The 19945-nt window shown below is 34.7% G+C and overlaps 2 protein-coding genes and 1 long non-coding RNA gene across 3 annotated transcripts; 1 reads left to right on the forward strand and 2 right to left on the reverse strand.

The window, feature by feature from the left end:
- The first annotated feature begins 5174 nt into the window (after positions 1-5174).
- LOC145010916 (small ribosomal subunit protein eS4-like) lies at positions 5175-6958 on the forward strand. Its single transcript, XM_078969491.1, has 5 exons — positions 5175-5278; positions 5751-5828; positions 5926-6106; positions 6201-6298; positions 6378-6958. Exons 1-5 carry the CDS (start codon positions 5276-5278, stop codon positions 6801-6803), a joined length of 786 nt encoding a protein of 261 aa, XP_078825617.1. The 5' UTR covers positions 5175-5275; the 3' UTR covers positions 6804-6958.
- A 3964-nt stretch (positions 6959-10922) lies between these two features.
- LOC145013190 (uncharacterized) lies at positions 10923-11402 on the reverse strand. The gene is made up of 2 exons (XR_013664873.1): positions 11230-11402; positions 10923-11128 (listed from the first exon to the last, which is right to left on the reverse strand). It is a non-coding gene; the product is annotated as an uncharacterized LOC145013190 (long non-coding RNA).
- Positions 11403-15819: 4417 nt separating this feature from the next.
- Positions 15820-17970, reverse strand: LOC145009591 (ferritin, chloroplastic-like). The gene is made up of 8 exons (XM_078968259.1): positions 17558-17970; positions 16896-16979; positions 16752-16812; positions 16591-16678; positions 16450-16511; positions 16272-16337; positions 16126-16189; positions 15820-16024 (listed from the first exon to the last, which is right to left on the reverse strand). The coding sequence occupies exons 1-8, from the start codon at positions 17899-17901 to the stop codon at positions 15981-15983; spliced, it is 813 nt and encodes a 270-aa protein (XP_078824385.1). The 5' UTR covers positions 17902-17970; the 3' UTR covers positions 15820-15980.
- Positions 17971-19945: the final 1975 nt, after the last annotated feature.

The following is a 19945-nucleotide window of genomic DNA, read 5'->3' on the forward strand; positions in this document are numbered from 1 at the left end:
GAGGCGGAAGCCCCGGAGCGCCTGACGGCTCCGAGAAAAGAGCCTTTCGGCTCGGGAAACGCTGCTCCAGCGAAGCCCGGTTTTGCGAAAAACCCGCTGTAAGTGAGCTACGCTTACGCTAGTTTTAATATAGCTTCTAATTAATTATAGTAACATTATTAGGACCTTAAAATAATTGTTTGGGCTATTATTATGAGTTATATTGAGTGTCATTTAATGATTATATAATAATAATAATAGATATACTATAAATTAGTCGCGGTTATCGTTAAACTAAACCCTAGTGGTGTTGATACTAGGTTTTATCGAAGGAAATTGTTTTGAGAGTATCGAAGCGTTGTCCGAGTGTTGAGTCACCACCTATCAGGTGAGTGCATAGTTACTTTCATCTTACACATAGATATGAAGTCTTTTATATAAATTACGTGCTATGTGTGCATATTATCTGAATACCTGTTGTCTATGCTGGATGAACGATTTTATACATGTTTTAAATGATTTAAACTGTATATGTATTTTTATATCTACGATAATGTTGGGGTAAACATGGGTAGATATAATAGATGGAATATGAGTTGAATGATGAGTTGAGAGGTGTTATAGACCACGTGGTGAGGGTGAGAGGTGGATAATGTGAGAAGCCTTTTTCCCAAATGATGGCCCCATCATTCAGCAGAGTATGGATGATAACCACAGACTATTCTAGACAGTCAGTGGAACACTAGCAGGCTCGTAGTCTGTAGGTGTTGTGAACAATGTGTTCACTCGGTGTACTCTAAACCTTGGTGATCATGCAGACTTGATACCTAAACCCTGGTGATTATGCAGACTTGATGCCTAAACCTTGGTGATCATGCAGACTTGATGCCTAAACCTTGGTGATCATGCAGACTTGATGCCTAAACCGTGGTGACTATGCAGACTTAGTGCCTGTTGTGTAAACTGTGGCTATTATGGACTTTGTGTCGATTCCTTAGGATAATCCTTAGGAATGAATGAATGAGAAATAGTTGATTCTTAGGGTAGATCCTTAAGAGTAAAGAAGATAATGGGTATGGGTAATTGGGTTTAATTGCTTGATTGTTTAAACATAATAATTATATTATTATGGGTTGAAAACCCTATGTACTCACCAGGTTTCCCAACCTGACCCACTCAGTTTATTTATATCACAGGTGTTGATACGAAGTCACTTTACACTTAGAGATTTAAAGAGATGTAGATCACTAGTGTAAATAAATGTAAGTTATGTTTATGCTTATGTTTCTGTATTAACGATGACATCCCAAACGTTTTGAAATGAATAAAATACGTTTATCCGAAAATGTTTTAATAACGTATTTATCATGTTTTTCTGGGAACAAATTCCGCAACATTTTTATTAAAAGAAGAACTCTGATTTTTATAAAGCATAAACAAAATCGGTCTTTTCTGGCCGTGAAAATGGGAATGTCACACTATGTGCCAACCATGGTCTTACTATTATGCCACGAGTCATATCATGGTCTTTCCTTGTGAAGCCGGGGACCAAAACCCTAGGTTTTATAGATAAGTGCCAGGAGCCACTTCATAGCCTTCCATGAAAGCATCACAAAGTCAACTAACATATAATCTACAACTACTTAGCTACTTAACTGCTAGAGTCCAAATTTCGGTCTTGCATACAGATCTGCCATGAGCCACCTCATGGTCTTTCATGCAAATGCCAAGGGCCGCCCCCTGGTCTTCCTATAATACATAAACCAAATGGGTCGGTATTAGTGCCTTCGACCTATAACATAGTTAGAAGACTCACCTCGACAACTGAACCCACAAATATATCTCCGACTGCAAATTCGCTAGAATCCACACACTAACAAACATGAAAACATTCAATTAACATTTGGGTTCGAAATCCAAAACCAACAATCCTTACATGGGGTAAAAAGACCATTTTACCCCTCACCTAGTTTCGTCCATAACTAAGGCCCAAACTACCAATTATAAAGGCCCACAAACCAATAACCATCCAAAACCCACTTATGGCCCAATTTTCCAAATTGGGCCTAAACCCTTACATGGGTCTTGCCCTAAAGCCCATTAGCTTTTCCCCAATCCAAACACTTGTTTAACGATGGCCCAATAAAGTCCCAAGCAATCCAAGCCCAAACAATAGCCCAAACCCTAAATAACACCATAAGGCCCAATAAGGCCTAAATATCTAAATCGAGCCCAAACCCATCATGGGCCTAACCCGAGAAGGCCTAAATCTAAAAGGCTCAAACTAACCAATGGTCAATCTTGGTCAAACTTGTGGTCAACACTCCAATGTCAACAAGTCAACAAAACAAGAAGAGTCTAACAGGCCGAGTACGCCCCGCGTACTCAGCTGGTGTGCCCGATGTACACCCTTTGGGGCTAGTACATGCAGCGTACTATGGGTATGCCTAACGTACTCCTCTGAACCCTAATCTTCTACATGAAGCACTTAATCACTTAAGTCCTTGCTTGAAACTCTCATATTTGATTCCTATGGATGACTTATCATGTAAAGTTGGCAACTTTACTTGCATTCATGGCTTATTGGGGATCTAGAACTCAAAAGAGCTTAATGAAGGGTCTTAACACATGTATGAGTCCAAATAAACCATAAAGATCACATTTTTATACCTTTGGGACACCTAAACCTCCAGATATACAATATCAAGCCTCCATAACAACCTTAGCTCACATAGACCAACCAAAAGAGGCTAAAATGACCATATTCAAACCCAAAAGAAGATCTAACCAAAAAGATGACAAGATTAAAGCTTTTTATCTTCAATAAATTGCAAAAGATGGAGAACTTTTGGATCTACAAGCTCCTTTCCAGGTGGTGATTCTTTAATAAGCTCCAAGCTCTTCAAAGTGCACAAAAGTACTCCAATATCCTTCACAATGGATTAAATGCTCCATGATAAAGGCCAAGGGTTGACTTTTAGGGTTTAGGAGGCTTAGAGGCTGATAAAAGACAAGGCTCATGAAGGAAATGAGGTTTAAATAGGGGCAAGGACCAAAAATTAGGGTTTCATGGCTAAAGGAGTACGCCCCGCATACCCCTTGGTATGCTCGATGTACTCAGAGATCACAAGCAACCATTATACTCGGTACGCCCCACGTACATATCTAGTACGCCCCACGTACTAGATGGCCTTCTAAAACGCTCAAACTTTATTCGACCATAAACTCCTTCGTCCTAAGCCCGTTTCCAACGAACTTTATATCCATGGAAAGGTGACGAGAAGCCCTACGCTTCTACCAACTCACCCCTCACCTTAAAACTTCTCAAACAAAAACCTAAAATTCATAAAGGCCCGCACTAATAAATTACAATTATACCCTTGGGATCCAAAAACGCCATCGAACACTCGGATCACTTAAACTATAGCACCCACATCTAAAAAGGGCCAAATCCTTTCTTCCCTAGGGACACAAGCCTTACGATAACTGATTATTGGGCCACAACCCTAAATAATTAAGCAATCTGAAACCGAGTGTTACACAACTCCTTCAACATAGGATGGGGTCACTCGAATGCTAACATCTGCAACCATCGACAAAAAGGGTTCTGAAACTAGGCTCATAAGCCAAGCTGGGCAGAGACTCCAAGGTTTGAATCACATCTATCGCAATACCCCTTGAACAATCGACTACCGCCCGACACTTCCGCCAGCATTATTTTAGTGAGAACTACGTGATATGACGAAAACAACTTCACACAACACCCTTAAACCACAATGAGCAGATAGAGCCATCCTATTCTCCACCCATGCTGACCCCCAAACTCATAGATCTGTTCTGACCAAGACCTCATGACATTGTGCCGCCTAATGAATAAATAAAGAAAGAATCTACAACCTACACTATAGTCGGCAACCTCGCACAGCGACTTACCAACGAAAACCCTGAACAAGCCCAACAAACTAAGATTACACTAGCCTATATATCAACTACATTGATCGACAATCTACAACTTTGATCAGTATAGGATCTTCTAGGCCATACGCCGTCCTACGAGAAAAGTTGAACACAGATGCCACGACAGACCGCCGTCATCGATCACCCCGCACAAAAATACATTATCGAAATTCTGACAAAACCATTCGATCGCATACTAAACTAGACCATGTTCCAACTGGACTTTAACAACCCTGCTCTGCTATCCAATAACAACACTCAAGTTACCCCCCAATTCAATAACTACTAACAACACTCAAGCTTACCCCCGATTCACTAACCAATAAAAACACTCGGGCTTATCCCCATTTCGCTAACCAATAACAACACTCATGCTTACCCCCGATTAGGTAATCAATAACATCACTCACAACCTAACATAGACACACAACGAACCTGCAAAAACTTAATTATTCCTATTAGGCCTTTGGTCCATGATTCGAACTTCCAGTTCCCAATCAAAAAAGAACAAACAAAGAAGCCCTTCTCACAACCTTCAACCTGGTCTCCTAGTACCTTAGGATCCTAAAGCACGAGGACGCCCTATAAGCTACTGATACAACCACAAATAAGCAAATTCAAAAGAAAATTTAACATCTGGTGATGATCCAAACACGTAAATCAGAAGATTAAGGCTATGTTTGGCGTACTAACTGAAAAATTAGCTATTAGTTGAAAAGCTAGCTGACAACTTAAAAACTAGCTGATAAATAAAAAGGTAGCTGATAGCTGAAAAACTAGCTGATAACATTGACATTTGATAAAACTAGCTGAAATTTATAAAAGAACATAAAACTACATTTAAAAGAATATGCTTCTATAATTAACTAATGATTATATTTGGAAATTAAAAAAAAAAACTTTTAAAAAACTAGTCTAAGTAGCTTTTTAAAAAACTGGTTTTTAAACTACCTTTTGATTTGCCAAACATGACAACTTAAAAAGTTCGAAAAATAAACTAGTTATGATACGCCAAATATAACCTAAACATATCTTAAAAAATGTTATTTTTTAATATATTAAAAATTTATTTTTTAACTTAATAGACAAAACATATTTTGAAAAAATCGAATTAAAAAGCCCGTGATTTGGTAATGTTTGGGCCTGACCGAGTTTCAATGAGAAGGCCCATATACAAGCCCAGTAAACCAAAATAGGTTTACAAGTGATATAAGCCGATCAACTAGGGTTTACCGGCAGAGTTGAAGGAGAGAGTGGCGCAGTAAGTGCAGAGGACCGCCGCAGTTTCGCCGTACAGCTATACCGGAGATTCCTATCTCCTACACCACACGCCGCAGCCATGGTGCAATTTCTTTCTTTCTTATTGAAAATTTATCCATTAGTAATTCATAGAACTTTGCGAGCTGCTCGCGATGTTCGATTTATTTGATATCAGTTTTTCTTCTACGTTTCTCGCCATTAAAGTTTTTGCAATGATCTTCAGGCTACATCACTCACGTTTTACTGGTTTTATCCATTGAACTGTTTACCCCGAAACACCTCAAATAACTCGTACATCTATTTATGATTTTGGAGGAATCAGTCGAATCCAGTGTCTGTAGTTTCGATCTCGTTTAAATCAGCTGTATAAATACACAAATGCACTTTCCAACATATATTGCCAGTTCACTTGTTTCATAAAGCCCGCATCAGTCGAAATGAGGCTATAATTTTCGCAATATGTTCGTGATTTTGTTTATTCATGTAGCAAATCGATATTCAGAGTCCTATTTTTCGATAGTATCATGTTTAATTTTTTTTTTTCTCTATTGAAGGCTCGAGGATTGAAGAAACACATGAAGAGGCTCAATGCCCCCAAGCATTGGATGCTTGATAAACTTGGTGGCGCTTTTGTATGTACACTCATGAACAGTTTCTATATCTGATTATTTTCTGTTTTCTTCTCTCTTCTTGATTCATAACATGTTATTTTAATCTTCTGCAACCCAGGCTCCTAAGCCATCATCAGGACCTCACAAATCAAGGGAATGTCTCCCCTTGATCCTCATTCTGAGGAACAGATTGAAATACGCTTTGACATACCGTGAGGTCCAATCCATTCTCATGCAACGCCATGTTCTTGTTGACAACAAGGTCAGAACTGACAAGACTTACCCTGCTGGTTTCATGGGTAAGTATATACACTCATTAAGTCACACAAAATGTCCAAATTACCCTCCTGTATTTCAACAACTCATCGATTTCACTCTTTGTTTTCTCATCAGATGTTGTCTCAATTCCCAAAACCAATGAAAACTTCCGTCTTCTATACGACACCAAGGGTAGATTCAGACTCCACTCAGTCAGAGATGAGGAAGCAAAGGTTAGATCCTAACTTCATATTAATATTAATATATAATAGCATAATATTATTATATTTAAATTTTATTTTTTTGTTGTAGTTCAAATTGTGCAAGGTTAGATCAGTTCAATTCGGGTCAAAAGGCATTCCATACATCAACACATATGATGGGAGAACAATTCGCTACCCGGACCCACTCATCAAAGCAAATGACACCATCAAGCTTGACTTGGACACCAACAAGATTGTGGATTTCATCAAATTTGATGTTGGGAATGTTGTGATGGTGACAGGTGGCAGGAACACAGGGCGAGTTGGAATATTGAAGAACAGGGAAAAACATAAGGGAAGTTTTGAGACTGTTCATATCCAGGACTCCACGGGTCATGAGTTTGCGACCCGTTTAGGAAATGTGTTTACTCTTGGAAAGGGAACAAAGCCGTGGGTGTCCCTGCCCAAGGGGAAGGGGATTAAGCTGACTATTATTGAGGAGGCTAGGAAGAGGCAGGCTGCCCAAGTTGCTTGATTTTTGTGTTGTTGATGGTTGGGTTTGTTGAGACTTATGTGGTAGTTGTTGGATTTTAGAGGTGGTTATGTTTTTGATTTTGGTACAATTTTGGATGTTTTGGGGTTTGCTTTTTGTTGGGTTAATTTGATTACAAAATGGAGACTGTTTTCTAATATGCTTTTTGAATCTTTTGATGCGTAAAACAAACCTTTTTTATGTCTCGAATTTGAACAGAAAAGTGTTGAGGCTGAAAAAAACTTGGGTTTAAAAAAGATTTTTTTAATAGTTTTATTGATCTTCATTGTCTTTTTAGGATGAAAAGGTTCATGAAAAAGCTCAAAAAAACATCTTATTGTGATTTGTTAATGCTTTAAAATCAAAACAATGGCGGTTCATGATTCACCTCTAGCCACTTCTCCAGGAATAGAAATGAAAGATTGTATAGTTAAATACACAAACATCACTTGTAACTTGGAATTGTTGTAGTGATGTGATGAACACAGATCCAAGGTTAGATTTTGATTGTTTTCGTTTAATTGCTTTTGTTGCTATGTTTTGTTTTATGGATTGAAATAAACGTTATGACCCAACACTAAAGATCCTCCTTTGATCATTGTATTTTGACTGAATAAGAGGATACATGCAAACAAGAGTTGGTGTGTGCCGGGTTGTCACGTAGTGGCCTCGATTAGGAAATTTATTGATGTTGAAAGGCCAGTAGTGGCATGGGGAGATTTGAGTTGGAATTAGATTGGTTCTCATAAACTCGATATAGTTTGCAGGATTTTTCTAGATCGACTACCGATTAGAGTTAAATTAAGGGATTATGTCACTATTGGGCAAGGTTTTAAATGGCGTGAGGCATGGCGGCAAGGCCAAACCTCAAGCTTAACGAGCCATGGTGTTTTTCAAGGCGTGATATAAGGTAGTGACTTTGTATTAATTTGAAAAATATATCCACATACATATAAATTTATATTAAATATAACTACTTTTTAGAAGTGTTAGATTAATAACTAATAACAAAAAGTTAATAAAAACTACAATACTTGTATCTCTGATTTGAAAAGATATAACAAAGAGCAAAAAACTGTGTCTCAAACGAAAAAACACGCGCCATGGCGCGCCATATCACGCCTTGCCACGCGCCACACCTAACAGCAACGTTATGAAGCTTTTCGTAACGGCGAAGCCACGCCTCACGCCATGGTGGCCTTGGCGCGTGCCATGACACGCCTTTTAGAACACTGCTATTGGGTAAGAAAGTATTTTGCATTGTTTTATTATGTCCTTTAACTATTTTTCTTATCTCATGAGGGAACAATGTAGGTTCTACCAGGTTTAAAAGACCACTTTGATGAATCCGAAGGAGTAAACCGGTTGCCTTTTTGCTATCTCATTTGACTTTCAAAAGTCCAAGTTTTCCACACACGTGTATAATTCCACATCACTTGGATTTCTTCCCAGACCAACAACTCCACTATTACCGTTGACGATGGTGTTTATATCACTAAAATTTGTCCTATGAACATTTTTTTTGAAATAAAGTTGGTGGAGCTCCATTGGAAATGTCAACGTCCTAAATCCATTTCCGACCTATTGAAACAAATGAGTAGTTAAAATTTGAGGATCGGAGCTCAAATTCGAAACACTCATCTTGGTTTGCATCCCCAAATCACAAAACCCCGATAGAAATGGATTCCATAACACCAAACCTATTTTCACAACCAACATCATGTTGGTGATTTTAGTGTCACATGGCGGTACATGACATTTCATGTAGGTGAGTTAAGGGGCTTATTGTGTGTACTCTATATTAAGACAGTGTTTGGCCCGCTACAGCTAGCTGAAAAGCTAGTTTATTTTTCGAGTTTTTTTAAGTTGTTATGTTTGGCAAACCAAAAAGTAGCTTATAAGCTAGCTTTTTAAAAAAATATTTAGACTAGCTTTTTAAAAAAATTTCAAATATACCACTTATTTAATTATAAAAACACATTCTTTTAATGTTTTTTATGTCATTTCATATTTTTCAGTTAGCTTTGTAGCTAGTTTTACCAAACGATATTTTTTATTAGCTAACTTTTCAGTTATCAGCTAGTTTTTTTATTTAAAAGCTAGCTTTTCAGCTAGTACGCCAAACATAACCTAAATGTTCGGTGAATACGGAGTGTATGCATATATAAGATCGGATTCTATTATGGTAAGATTGGCAAATTTTATTAGTTTTGGAAACCATTGATTAAGCCATCAACTTCAAGATTTCCCTAACTAATTTTGAAGATTAAAACCTAATCTGTCATGCATATATACAACTCCTCTTTTGAGCCGTAGATAGAACCTCCTTCCCAGCTCTTCGTCTTCTTGAACAAACTTAAAACTCTCTAACGATTTAGCTTGTGTTTATGTGCCTAGATACACAAGTGTCCTTTTGGATTATCCTAAACTAAATCTTCTGTAACTTAGACATAGGGTGTGTAAATATCAATTCGGAAAGTGAACTTACAAGATCCATAAGGAATCCGGCTCTCCACAATCACCCTACGTTCTAGTCTTTGACACATCAAATAATTCATCCAACATATTGTTCGAAATTAGGTTCCAAATTGAATAATTTAAGGGTTTCGGAGGTAAAAATAAATAAAACTAATCGAGGTCGAAGTTTTGAAAAGTAGACGTCAGTGACCAACACATAATAGTTGGTGATGTGGGTTTGGAGATGAAGGGATTCGAAGTTGGTCTTGACGTAATTGGCGACAATAGATGAGGGTGAGGTACCAACGAGTTGGGGGTGATAAAGGTGGTGTTTGGTTGCTACGGAGAGAGAGAGAGAGAGAGAGAGAGAGAGAGAGAGCACAAAAGGTAAGGATGAAGATGAAGGTGCATGAAGGGGAGGTTGAACAGGTAAAAATGATGGTTGATTTTGGAAGACTAGTTTAAAAAGATCGAGCCATCGCGCAGAGAAAGAGGCGGCAAGTAATGGTGGTGGAAACGACGGAGGATATAGAAATCGATTAAAGGATTTCAGAAGATGAAGCATGTGTACAATATCACAATGCATCCATAGGGTGCTGCAGAAAATATACATGTAGAATCTAAATTTTTGTCAGGGTGACAAATACTTCTTGTGGGGAGCCATTCTTCATTTTCATAAGACTTATAGCGTCCAAATCATCAACCGGTTAAAATATAGCAATACAAATTTATTATAGTGAGTAAAGGGACTAATTTAACATCCTAAGAGGTAAACATCTACTTTATTCCACTAGAGTAAAAAAAATAATAATCAAGTGAATTTTTTAAAATGAAAGAGAAAAATTTGTTGGCCTAAATTAATATTTCCCTTAAATTATATGAAAAAGATGTCGATTTGGACACTCTTGTGTGTCCTATTTGTGATTCTCATCTTGAATCAAATGAACATCTTTTTATTTTCTCTCATACTCCTCCATATGGAATAGTGTAGGTCTTACATGAGACTTCTAGTGGGTTATTTTGCGATTGGCTTTGTTGGTGGATCAATCGGGGTTTAGTGATGTTCAAAGAAACATTTTTGACTTCTAGTGGGTTATTTTTTTGATGGAGTTATTCAAAAATGTTTGGTGCCAACCTAAAAACTTAAATTCAAAGTTCATTCCAAACACAACTTTCATATTATTCCAAAACTTAGTTCCCCAAATTGCCTACAACATGCATTTTGAAAGCATATGTACAAACTCTACAATGCATCTAAAAACATCTCCAAACCCACTCTATTTCCTACATCATTTAATATTAATTACATTTTACTTTATAAAATATGAATTGGTTTATTTTAAATATAATAATAGTTCATTATAATATTATATTATTATATATTAAAATGATATTAATTAATGATAAATATAAAACTTAATACGAAGGTCAAGAATTTATTTAAAGATTTAAATACTTTTAAATTTGAAAACAGTAACATATTTTATGAAAACATAAAATTGACATATGTATCTTAAATAATTAAATTGGTTATCGATTTATAAAAAAATATTTGATCTTGTTTTTACATAAAAAAGATGTAAAAAACTAATAAGTCGAAATAGATATTTGACAATCTATATATGATAAAAAAAAAAAAAAAAGAATGAAAATGTTATGAAAAAATTGCGTACAAAATTCTTAAAACCTTAATTAATAGTGCATAAAGTTTCTAACTTATATAAAAAAAACTGCCATAAGTACTACAACCACAAATATTAACTATAAAACCACACAAAACACCACAGAATTCTCAACAGAGTACAACTTATTATGCTTAAGGTACAATCAAACACCCTCCTCAAGAAGCATCTGATTGAAATGCCACACCCCTGCATATTCAAATAAATTAAATTTCATAACATTAATTAAAAGCCATAATTTCACATTCAAATACCAAATTAATACCTAAATAAGTATATATTAATATTACCATGGCCTTTTCCAACTCTTCTCAATTGAGACACATAGTCTGAAATCTTCTTTATTGCTTCAACCTATATATCACAAAACAATTCTAATTAACACAATTTTCAAATATAAATAAATAAACAAATAAACATGTATGAAAATCTTCACCTGTTCAGCTTGAAATTCACTCTCAATGAAATCCCACACTCACCTCTCACCTATCTCGGGCCTCGCATCTGCTCTGCTACTAATGATATGCGAAACCCCGTCCATACGCTGCTAGTGGTGAGATACGGGACCTCGCCCACACTCACTTCCCTACCAGGCACATACGAGTATCACACAGATAACAAGTATAAACTAACGTACAAACATTCTCCAGGCACCCGCCCGATATCGGACCTTGGTCCGGAATAACATACTAGCATACAGTGCCTAGGGCTACCCCCTATGTCTTCCTACTCATAAACTACATGGGCCGACATTGTGGCCTTAGACCCATTCACACAATGAGGAGACTCACCTCGCACTGCTGAAAACTCGCTGAACACTTATGACTGCTAGCCGACAACTTCTGAACCATTGACCCTTCGGCTTCCCGAACTATCAATATCCAAAATAATGTTTAGACCACAATATTCCTAAAAGTCAACTCAAGTCAAACTTGGTCAAAGTCAACAGTCAAAGTCAACGCTCCGAGTTGACTTCAACTCGCCGAGTTGGCCTATCAACTCGTCGAGTCCCACGTTCCTTACAAACTCTGGACTTCGCTCCTACTCGTCGAGTGCACCTTCAACACATCGGGACCCTCCTTTATTTGACTCGCCGAGTTCTCCTTTGAACTCGCCGAGTCCACCTTCATAAACTAAGGAGATTGCCTTGGACTCGCCGAGTTCCTCCTCGAACTCATCGAGTACGATGATCTTCATACCCACTATGGACCCGGACTGGCAGAGTCCATAACCACTCAACTCATACCCTTTAACAGAAGGGTTTTGGGGCAAGAAAGCGGTCTGACTCGTCGAGTCCCGCTAGTGACTCGTCGAGTCCCTCTATGTCTTAATCTATTCAGACGATTTCTGAGGGTCTCGAAGCATCTAACACATAGATATGGACCTAACCATCTCCTAACCATGCAAGCTACCGCCTTTTTCCTCCATTCATGGCCTTTTGAGCTAAAAGGCCGAAAGAACAGTTCATATGCTTGCATAGGGATTCCTATGGCATAAAGTTTACACCTTTATGCCATAACAACCCTTAATAGTGCTAGATTTGAAAACACAAGCTCTTGGGACGTCCATTCCTCTCATGTTAGGGTTTTTGGACTAAAAACTCCCAAAATGACAAGAAGAGAGATCTAGATGCATAATGATCAAGGTGGAAACTTTCTTACTAGAAAATAGAGAAGAATGCAAGAGGTTTCTGGATCTACTAGTCTCTTCTTGTATCCCCAAGGCTTCACCTTCTTCTTCAAGCTTCACAACACTCAAGAATGCTCACAAACTCATGGGAGGCACTAGGGTTTCGTTCTGAACTTGAGAGAGTATCAAGGAGGCTGATGAAGGGTTATAATGTTCTTTAAATAGGGTGCAAGGCCTGCGTTTAGGGTTTTCCCCAAACCTGACCAACTCGCCGAGTCAGTCCTCTGACTCGTCGAGTACGTCACTTAACTCGTGACCCTATCCATGCTCCTACTCGTCGAGTCACCCCATCTACTCGACGGGTCACTTCCTTAATTTGGGGTTTTCTTTCCTTTCTAGGCCTCATGAATTCGAGGTGTTACACTTAACATTCTAACTAGGGCTGTCAAATATGTATCACGGAGAACCAATCAACATGTTACCAACCGAACCAAGAAAACTGGTTACCAATATATTTGGTAGCCAACATGTTTGGTTGGTAGTACCATACCAATCCAATAAACTTGGTACGATAATGATATTAAATTTTAAATATCACGGTATTACCGTACCGACCAATTCATATATATATATATATATATATATATATATATATATATATATATATATATATATATATATATATATAATCGAAATCGTATTTTTAAATGTCAAGTGTTTACTGTTTACGATTTTAAAAATATGATATTAGACATTAGACTTAGTTAGTAGTTATTACCACATTAGATTAAAAAACTAAAAAGTTACTTATTAAAATTTCTTAGTAACTAGAATAATTAATTTACTAATTTATATGACTAGACGAGAAAAGTGTCTCATATCGTGATTGGTCTTTATGTATTACAATTGAAAATTAGATCAAAGTTATACTATTACCAATTTGTACCAACCAAACTTATTGGTAGCCAAACAAGTTGGTACCAAGTATAGTTGGTATAGTACTGGTAGCAAAAAATTTATACCAACTATAGTTGGTACGGTACACGGTTTGAGTAAAAATCAATTGGTATCGTAGCATGTACAACCCTAATCCTAACAGGTAAACATCTACTTCTTTCCATTAGAGTACAAAAAATAATAATTAAGTTATATTTTAAAAATAAACGAGAAAATCTCCATTCCACTTATTGTTGCGCCGTACAACACACGCGCAACACTTGGCCATTCGCAACTGTTTATTTTCAGAAGAATTCTGACTTAAAAACTGATGCGCGTGTGCTATGTGGCGCAACACTTGACCCTTTGTTTCAAACCTCATCATACCTTACTTTAACTTATTGCAATAGTCTGCAAATGTTAAAAAAACATAGTTTTTATTACATGTTGCTGTCGTTTAGTCTCTATCTTCTGCTACAGAGGGTTGTAGAGGTGGTATGCAAACTTCAAACATTTTGTTTTGTAAAAACAAATGGCACCTAGTGTAGGGCTTACATGAGACTTCTAGTGGGTTATTTTGCAAATGGCTTTGTTGGGTGGATCAATCGGGGTTTAGTGATGTTAAAGAAACATTTTTAATGGAGTTATTCAACATTTTTGGTTATATGGAGTTACCGAAACCAACATATGAATTAAAGAACCACAAATTCACATCGCAAGACAAACAAATGCAAATATATTGTTATAAATTAAGATTTTGTTATAAGAGCTCTTATGTTATGAAAAGTAGATTTATGAGTATAGAAAGTATGTTAAGTGTGTAAGTTGTAGAAAAGAATTGCCTTTTAGAAATCTATTGAAGTGTGTATATATATATATATATATATATATATATATATATATATATATATATATATATATATATATATATATATATATATATATATATATATATATATATATATATATATATATATATATATATATATACACACACACACTAAAGTCCTAATATTTTCATCGATTTGATAAGAAAGTTCTAAGTATTATTTGTTTTGACAGTAAAGTTCTAACTACCAGAAGTTTTTGACACTTGTACCATTTTTTCCAATTAACCGGTAATTAAGACTTTACTGTTAAAAAATAAAGTTTAGGACTTTCTTGTCAAATCTTGAATTATGACTTTACCGTTAAAAAAAAAGTTTAGGAATTTCCTATCAAATTGTTGAATATATTAAGATTTTAGTATATTTTCATAGCCCAAGAACTTTTAATTGTGATTTTCGTAGTAGCATCACTATTTTTCTTACCATCATCATATTTAACCTGATACAATCACGAACAGGGAAACAGATGCAAAAGAGAGAGCGAGAGAGGGTGAGAAGACTTATAAAACTTTCTTCTTAACTCGTCGTCAAATCTTGAACTCAAAAGTAGGGATAGATTGTACAAACATAAACAACATACGCCTAATCAAAAGGGTGTGAATGTGGAGAAGGGTAAGAAGAGTAGTTTCGTTTTTTCCGGTTTCTTAGTTCTCTATTTTTAAGACTGCAAAAAGCCAACACAACCTTGATTCTTTCATTCTTTATGATTATCTCTATTTTTTCAATATCGGTTTTTTGAAATTAAAAAACACTATTTAACAATAAACAAACGTTAAGAATTTCAATAGGATCTAAACAGATTTCAATAACTTTTATGTTTAAAGACTATAATACCATTAAATTTTTAACTAAAAAAAGGATATACACACTAAAATCCTAATATTTTCAACAATTTTAAAAGAAAATCCAAAATAAATTTTTTGACAGTAAAATTCTAATTAGATAAAAATTTCCAGTACAATAAGAAGAAATGAAAATATGATTAGAAATACCAATTATCTTTACTCCTTTCATCCACAGACCATAATACATGCAAATCTTCATAAAAACCATAATTCAAACTAACTACTTGACAATTTATACAAGCTTGAGTTATTCATTTTTTCTTCACGCATGGAATGTATATCTGATTTACTTTGGCGTTTGTTTGGTGCCAACAACCATGAACTATCCATAGCTCAAACAAAGCTTTACCTTTATTTCGACTTTTTGTTGTTTTTTTTTCTTTTAAAAAAAACCTAAACACTTAAATTCAAAGCTCATTCCAAACACACCTTTCATATGATTCCAACTCAGTTCCCCAGATTGCATACAACATGCATTTTGAAAGCATATGTACAAACTCTATAATGTATCTTAAATAATTTAACTGGTTATCAATTTATAAAAATTTATTTTATAAAGTTTCCATAAAAAAGATGTGAAAAATTGCGTACAAAATTCTTAAAACCTTAATTAATAGTGCATAAAGTTTCTAACTTATATAAAAAAACTGCCATAAGTACTACAACCACAAATATTAACGATAAAACCACACAAAACACCACAGAATCCTCAACAAAGTACAACTTATTATGCTAAAGGTACAATCAAACACCCTCCTCAAGAAGCATCTGATTGAAATGCCACACCCCTGCATATTCAATTCAATTAAATTTCATAACATTAATTAAAAGCCATAATTTCACATTCAAATACCAAATTAATACAAAAATAAGTATATATTAATATTACCATGGCCTTTTCCAACTCTTCTCAATTGAGACACATAGTCTGAAATCTTCTTTATTGCTTCAACCTATATATCACAAAACAATTCTAATTAACACAATTTTCAAATATAAATAAATAAACAAATAAATATTTATGAAAATCTTCACCTGTTCAGCTAGAAATTCACTCTCAATGAAATCTGCCAGTTGTGGATCATTGTTTGTATCCGCCACCTTTAATTTCAAAGATAAAAAATAAAAATAAACAAATCAATTAAATTATATTGTTATTATTATTATTATTTTTTGCATTTAACCATAAAGAAAAAACTCTTGAATAACATACCCTATGCAAAGAAAGGAGTTTTTCATTGACTAGTTTCTCCAAGGATAATGCTAGCTCCATTGCTAATCAAGATCAAAAGAATAAAATCAAAATCTGGATTAAATATATGTTTAATAAGTGTTAATTAATTAAGTTAATTACCATATAAAGCATCTCCCTTTTCTTCATGTTCAAACTCTGAAGGGGGCCCAACTATGGTATGCAAGTTTACTCTTCCACCACGCATATTCTACACATGTAAAAAGATTTTAAGAAAAATGTGAAAAAGATGACATGAAAATGTGTGTATGTGGGAGAGTAACCTGATATTTCATTAACTTTTCTGCATGTTCTCTTTCTTCATCACTTGATTCCTTGAAGAATCTAGAGAGAAATGAATCAAAGTTTATAAGAGTGTAAAGATTTGTATGAAAAGATTAATGGGGATTTGAGTTTATGTTTTGTACTTGGCAAAGCCTTTCATGGCTACATTGTCTCGATCAAAGTATGCATACAGAGCGTGGTAGACGTAGGAGACATTGTATTCAACACTGCAGCATTAAGAAGTAAAGAGTTAGATGATTGTGATCTGTATAGATGATTGTTGATTGCTTCTGTAACAACAAGGACTATCAATTATGCAAGTTTTGAGTTTTAAATCTTTTGATTCGTTATAGTGAATCATTTTCTTTTCCATTTGGTTGGATTTTGATGGAAATAACAAGCACTACCTACCATATATGATTTAATGTCATGAAAATTAAATGATTATAAACATTATCCTGCTTCTTTCATCCTTTCATCCATAATATCTGTAGATCCTTATCAGAAACATAACTCAGATCAAGTATTTGACCATTAATACCTTTGTAACATTGATCCTAGTTAATTAATCATCATTTTCATTCAGTTATTCGATTTTTCCTCAAGTATTAAATGTGTATGACTTGTAGTCACCAGTGAAGCATAATATTCAATAACAATCGTCACAAAAGGTATGAAGAATTTCACTTTACGCACAGAATCATAGATATAAGCAGATATGGACCAAACGACACGATTATACAGCCTGACAGCGAAGAACATCGAGAAAAAAGCACAAATTAGCGAATATAATTATAAAACTTACTTGATTTGCTCGTTAATGGCAGCTTCACAATCATCGAAATAGTTTTGACGTGCAAGTGAGGCCTGAGGAGATATCGGGACTAAGAACTCCTCCTTCTTCACTTCTTCAAACGGCTGAAACAGCACCCCACTACTCAACACCGGACTCTTTTCCTCCACCATCGAAGCACAATGAACGGCTCCTCTTCTCACCTTTGACATCAAGCTCAAAACAGAGGATGGCGACGATGAAAAACACGGAATTTTGACAGAACCAATGGTGTTTTTGGGCACCGAATCCAGATCTATATCTGGTTTCTTCAACAGAACCCTAGATGATGATGAAATGGCTGTATTCATCGACATTGTTGACGAATCAAAAGGTGAAAATGTGTGTGTTTTTGATGAGGTGAGAGACTGAAGCTGAAGGTTGAAATTTAAAAGGAGGAGCCAAGGGTTCACGAGAGAACAAATAGGATACGGGTTTTTATGAGCCGTTGAAAGGAGAGACACGTGGACGGTTGAGATTAAAGTGTAGGTACTGGCGTGTGGTGGCCTCACGCCTTATCTGTAATCTGGTGGAAGGTATGGAAAGATCAGCTCCATGTCATATTCGTAAGGAATCAAACCAAAATTTCTATGTTTTCACACCAATAATTTAATTTAATTTATAATATATTAAATCGATTGAAATATATTATTAGATGTAATGTTTATATGAAGATGAATGTTTATTTGTTTGGTTTAACTAGATGTTGAAGATGAAAAAAAGAACAACAAACCTTGAATTCCATTAGCATGGGCTAGAAGAGGTGAATGTGAACACTAAAATGATAAAACTGAGTCATATTAATAATCTTCAGCATGTGCAACGGAAAACCTAAAAAAGCAAGATGGTTCCAAACATATTTTTGGTCCAGGCAAGAGAAAAAGATAAACTCTTAAACTACATAAATATCATCAAATTTTTTTTTTATAATAACTCAATAATCGAAAGAAAAATACTTGTATTGTCTTCTAAATATAACAATTTTCATAAAATATTTGGGTCCTTTTAAAAGATGAGCCCTGAACGATCGTCTCTATCACCCACCCTCTAAAACGGGCATATAAAAAAGAGGCAAAGGAGTGTTTCACTTTAACTATATGTTGAAGTTGAAGGAAGAAGATAAAAATGTAGAAGATAATGGCAAAAAATAGAAGATTTTTTTTTAATAAATGATAATAAAAAAATAGATTAATTAGAATGAAAAAAATAAATAAGTTTAATGATCAATGGTAAAATAAAACATTTGGAAAAGTTTACTGACTAATTATAATAATGTCAATATTATTGGATGTTATAAACCTATTATAGAGTGATCAAAATGAACAAAAATAAATAAATTTAATGAGTTTAAACAAAATATAATAACCAAAATAAAATAATAAAATATCAATAATGATCCAGGACCTAACATAAAAATAAACTAAGATTTAAGGACCATTTGTGCAACAAATTCATAATCTAGCCAAAACCATAACGTTTGACACCCCACATGGAATAAAGTTTTAATTTACTATTTCATATATATATATATATATATATATATATATATATATATATATATATATATATATATATATATATATATATATATATATATATTTTGTCAATTTATGTAATAAAATAGACCTCTTATCAATTATGCATGTATTGATGTATATTCTAGTAACTTTTTGGTGGCAATATGAAATAATACCTAGCTAAATTGGTAAAAAAAATCATTTTTTTTAATACAAATAACTCATTAACCTTAAAAAAATACAATATTTATTCAAAAGAATGTACAAGGAGATAACTGTATATATGTAAAAGATGTTTAGAAAATGTTAAATAGGTCATACAACTTTTTTGGTAGGAAATTATTATTGTACTTGTATATTACACGTCTTTGATGCATTAAATTTGATTTTGAAGTTAAAAGTTATTTTTTAGTTTTCAACAAACACTTCCATTAAATGGGGATAACAACTTTTAATTTTGTAATTTTTTTTAACGAATAATGAATGCACCTATTAAATCACACTTCTAAACCTTCATTGTCCACAACGAAAACAAGATTTGAACCCTCAATCCAATAGAAGATGAACACATTTCCAACTCCATGATAACTTTTGATTTGTGAGAGTTGTTAATTCTAGCTTTTGTTTACATTTAATTATTTTCTTTTTGTACATCATTTATAAATTTGTTTGCTTTTGGTGTTCAAAATATATCATTATGATCAGTTTCAGCTACTTTGACGTTCCTGGCGACTCTTAGGCCAACATGAGTTTTATAACGAGCTTTAGGCGTGCATGCACACACAGACAGAAGAACTTGAAGCATTTCATCATCTCCAATAACTCGAAAACGTGGACAAAATCC

This window comes from Lactuca saligna, chromosome 8, assembly GCF_052625555.1.
Source record: "Lactuca saligna cultivar CGN05327 chromosome 8, ASM5262555v1, whole genome shotgun sequence".
Classification (NCBI taxonomy): domain Eukaryota; kingdom Viridiplantae; phylum Streptophyta; class Magnoliopsida; order Asterales; family Asteraceae; genus Lactuca; species Lactuca saligna.

Bases quoted from the DNA above. Each gene is read 5' to 3' on its own strand.
- LOC145010916 (XM_078969491.1), top strand. The intron at 5,829-5,925 runs GTATGTACACTC...TCTGCAACCCAG, and splicing joins ATAAACTTGGTGGCGCTTTT to GCTCCTAAGCCATCATCAGG. The intron at 6,299-6,377 runs GTTAGATCCTAA...TTTTTGTTGTAG, and splicing joins TCAGAGATGAGGAAGCAAAG to TTCAAATTGTGCAAGGTTAG.
- LOC145009591 (XM_078968259.1), bottom strand. From the start codon at position 17,901: ATGTCGATGAATACAGCCATTTCATCATCATCTAGGGTTCTGTTGAAG. The intron at 16,679-16,751 runs GTTACTCTCCCA...TTACATGTGTAG, and splicing joins AAAAGTTAATGAAATATCAG to AATATGCGTGGTGGAAGAGT. The intron at 16,190-16,271 runs GTGAAGATTTTC...TGTGATATATAG, and splicing joins GTGAATTTCTAGCTGAACAG to GTTGAAGCAATAAAGAAGAT.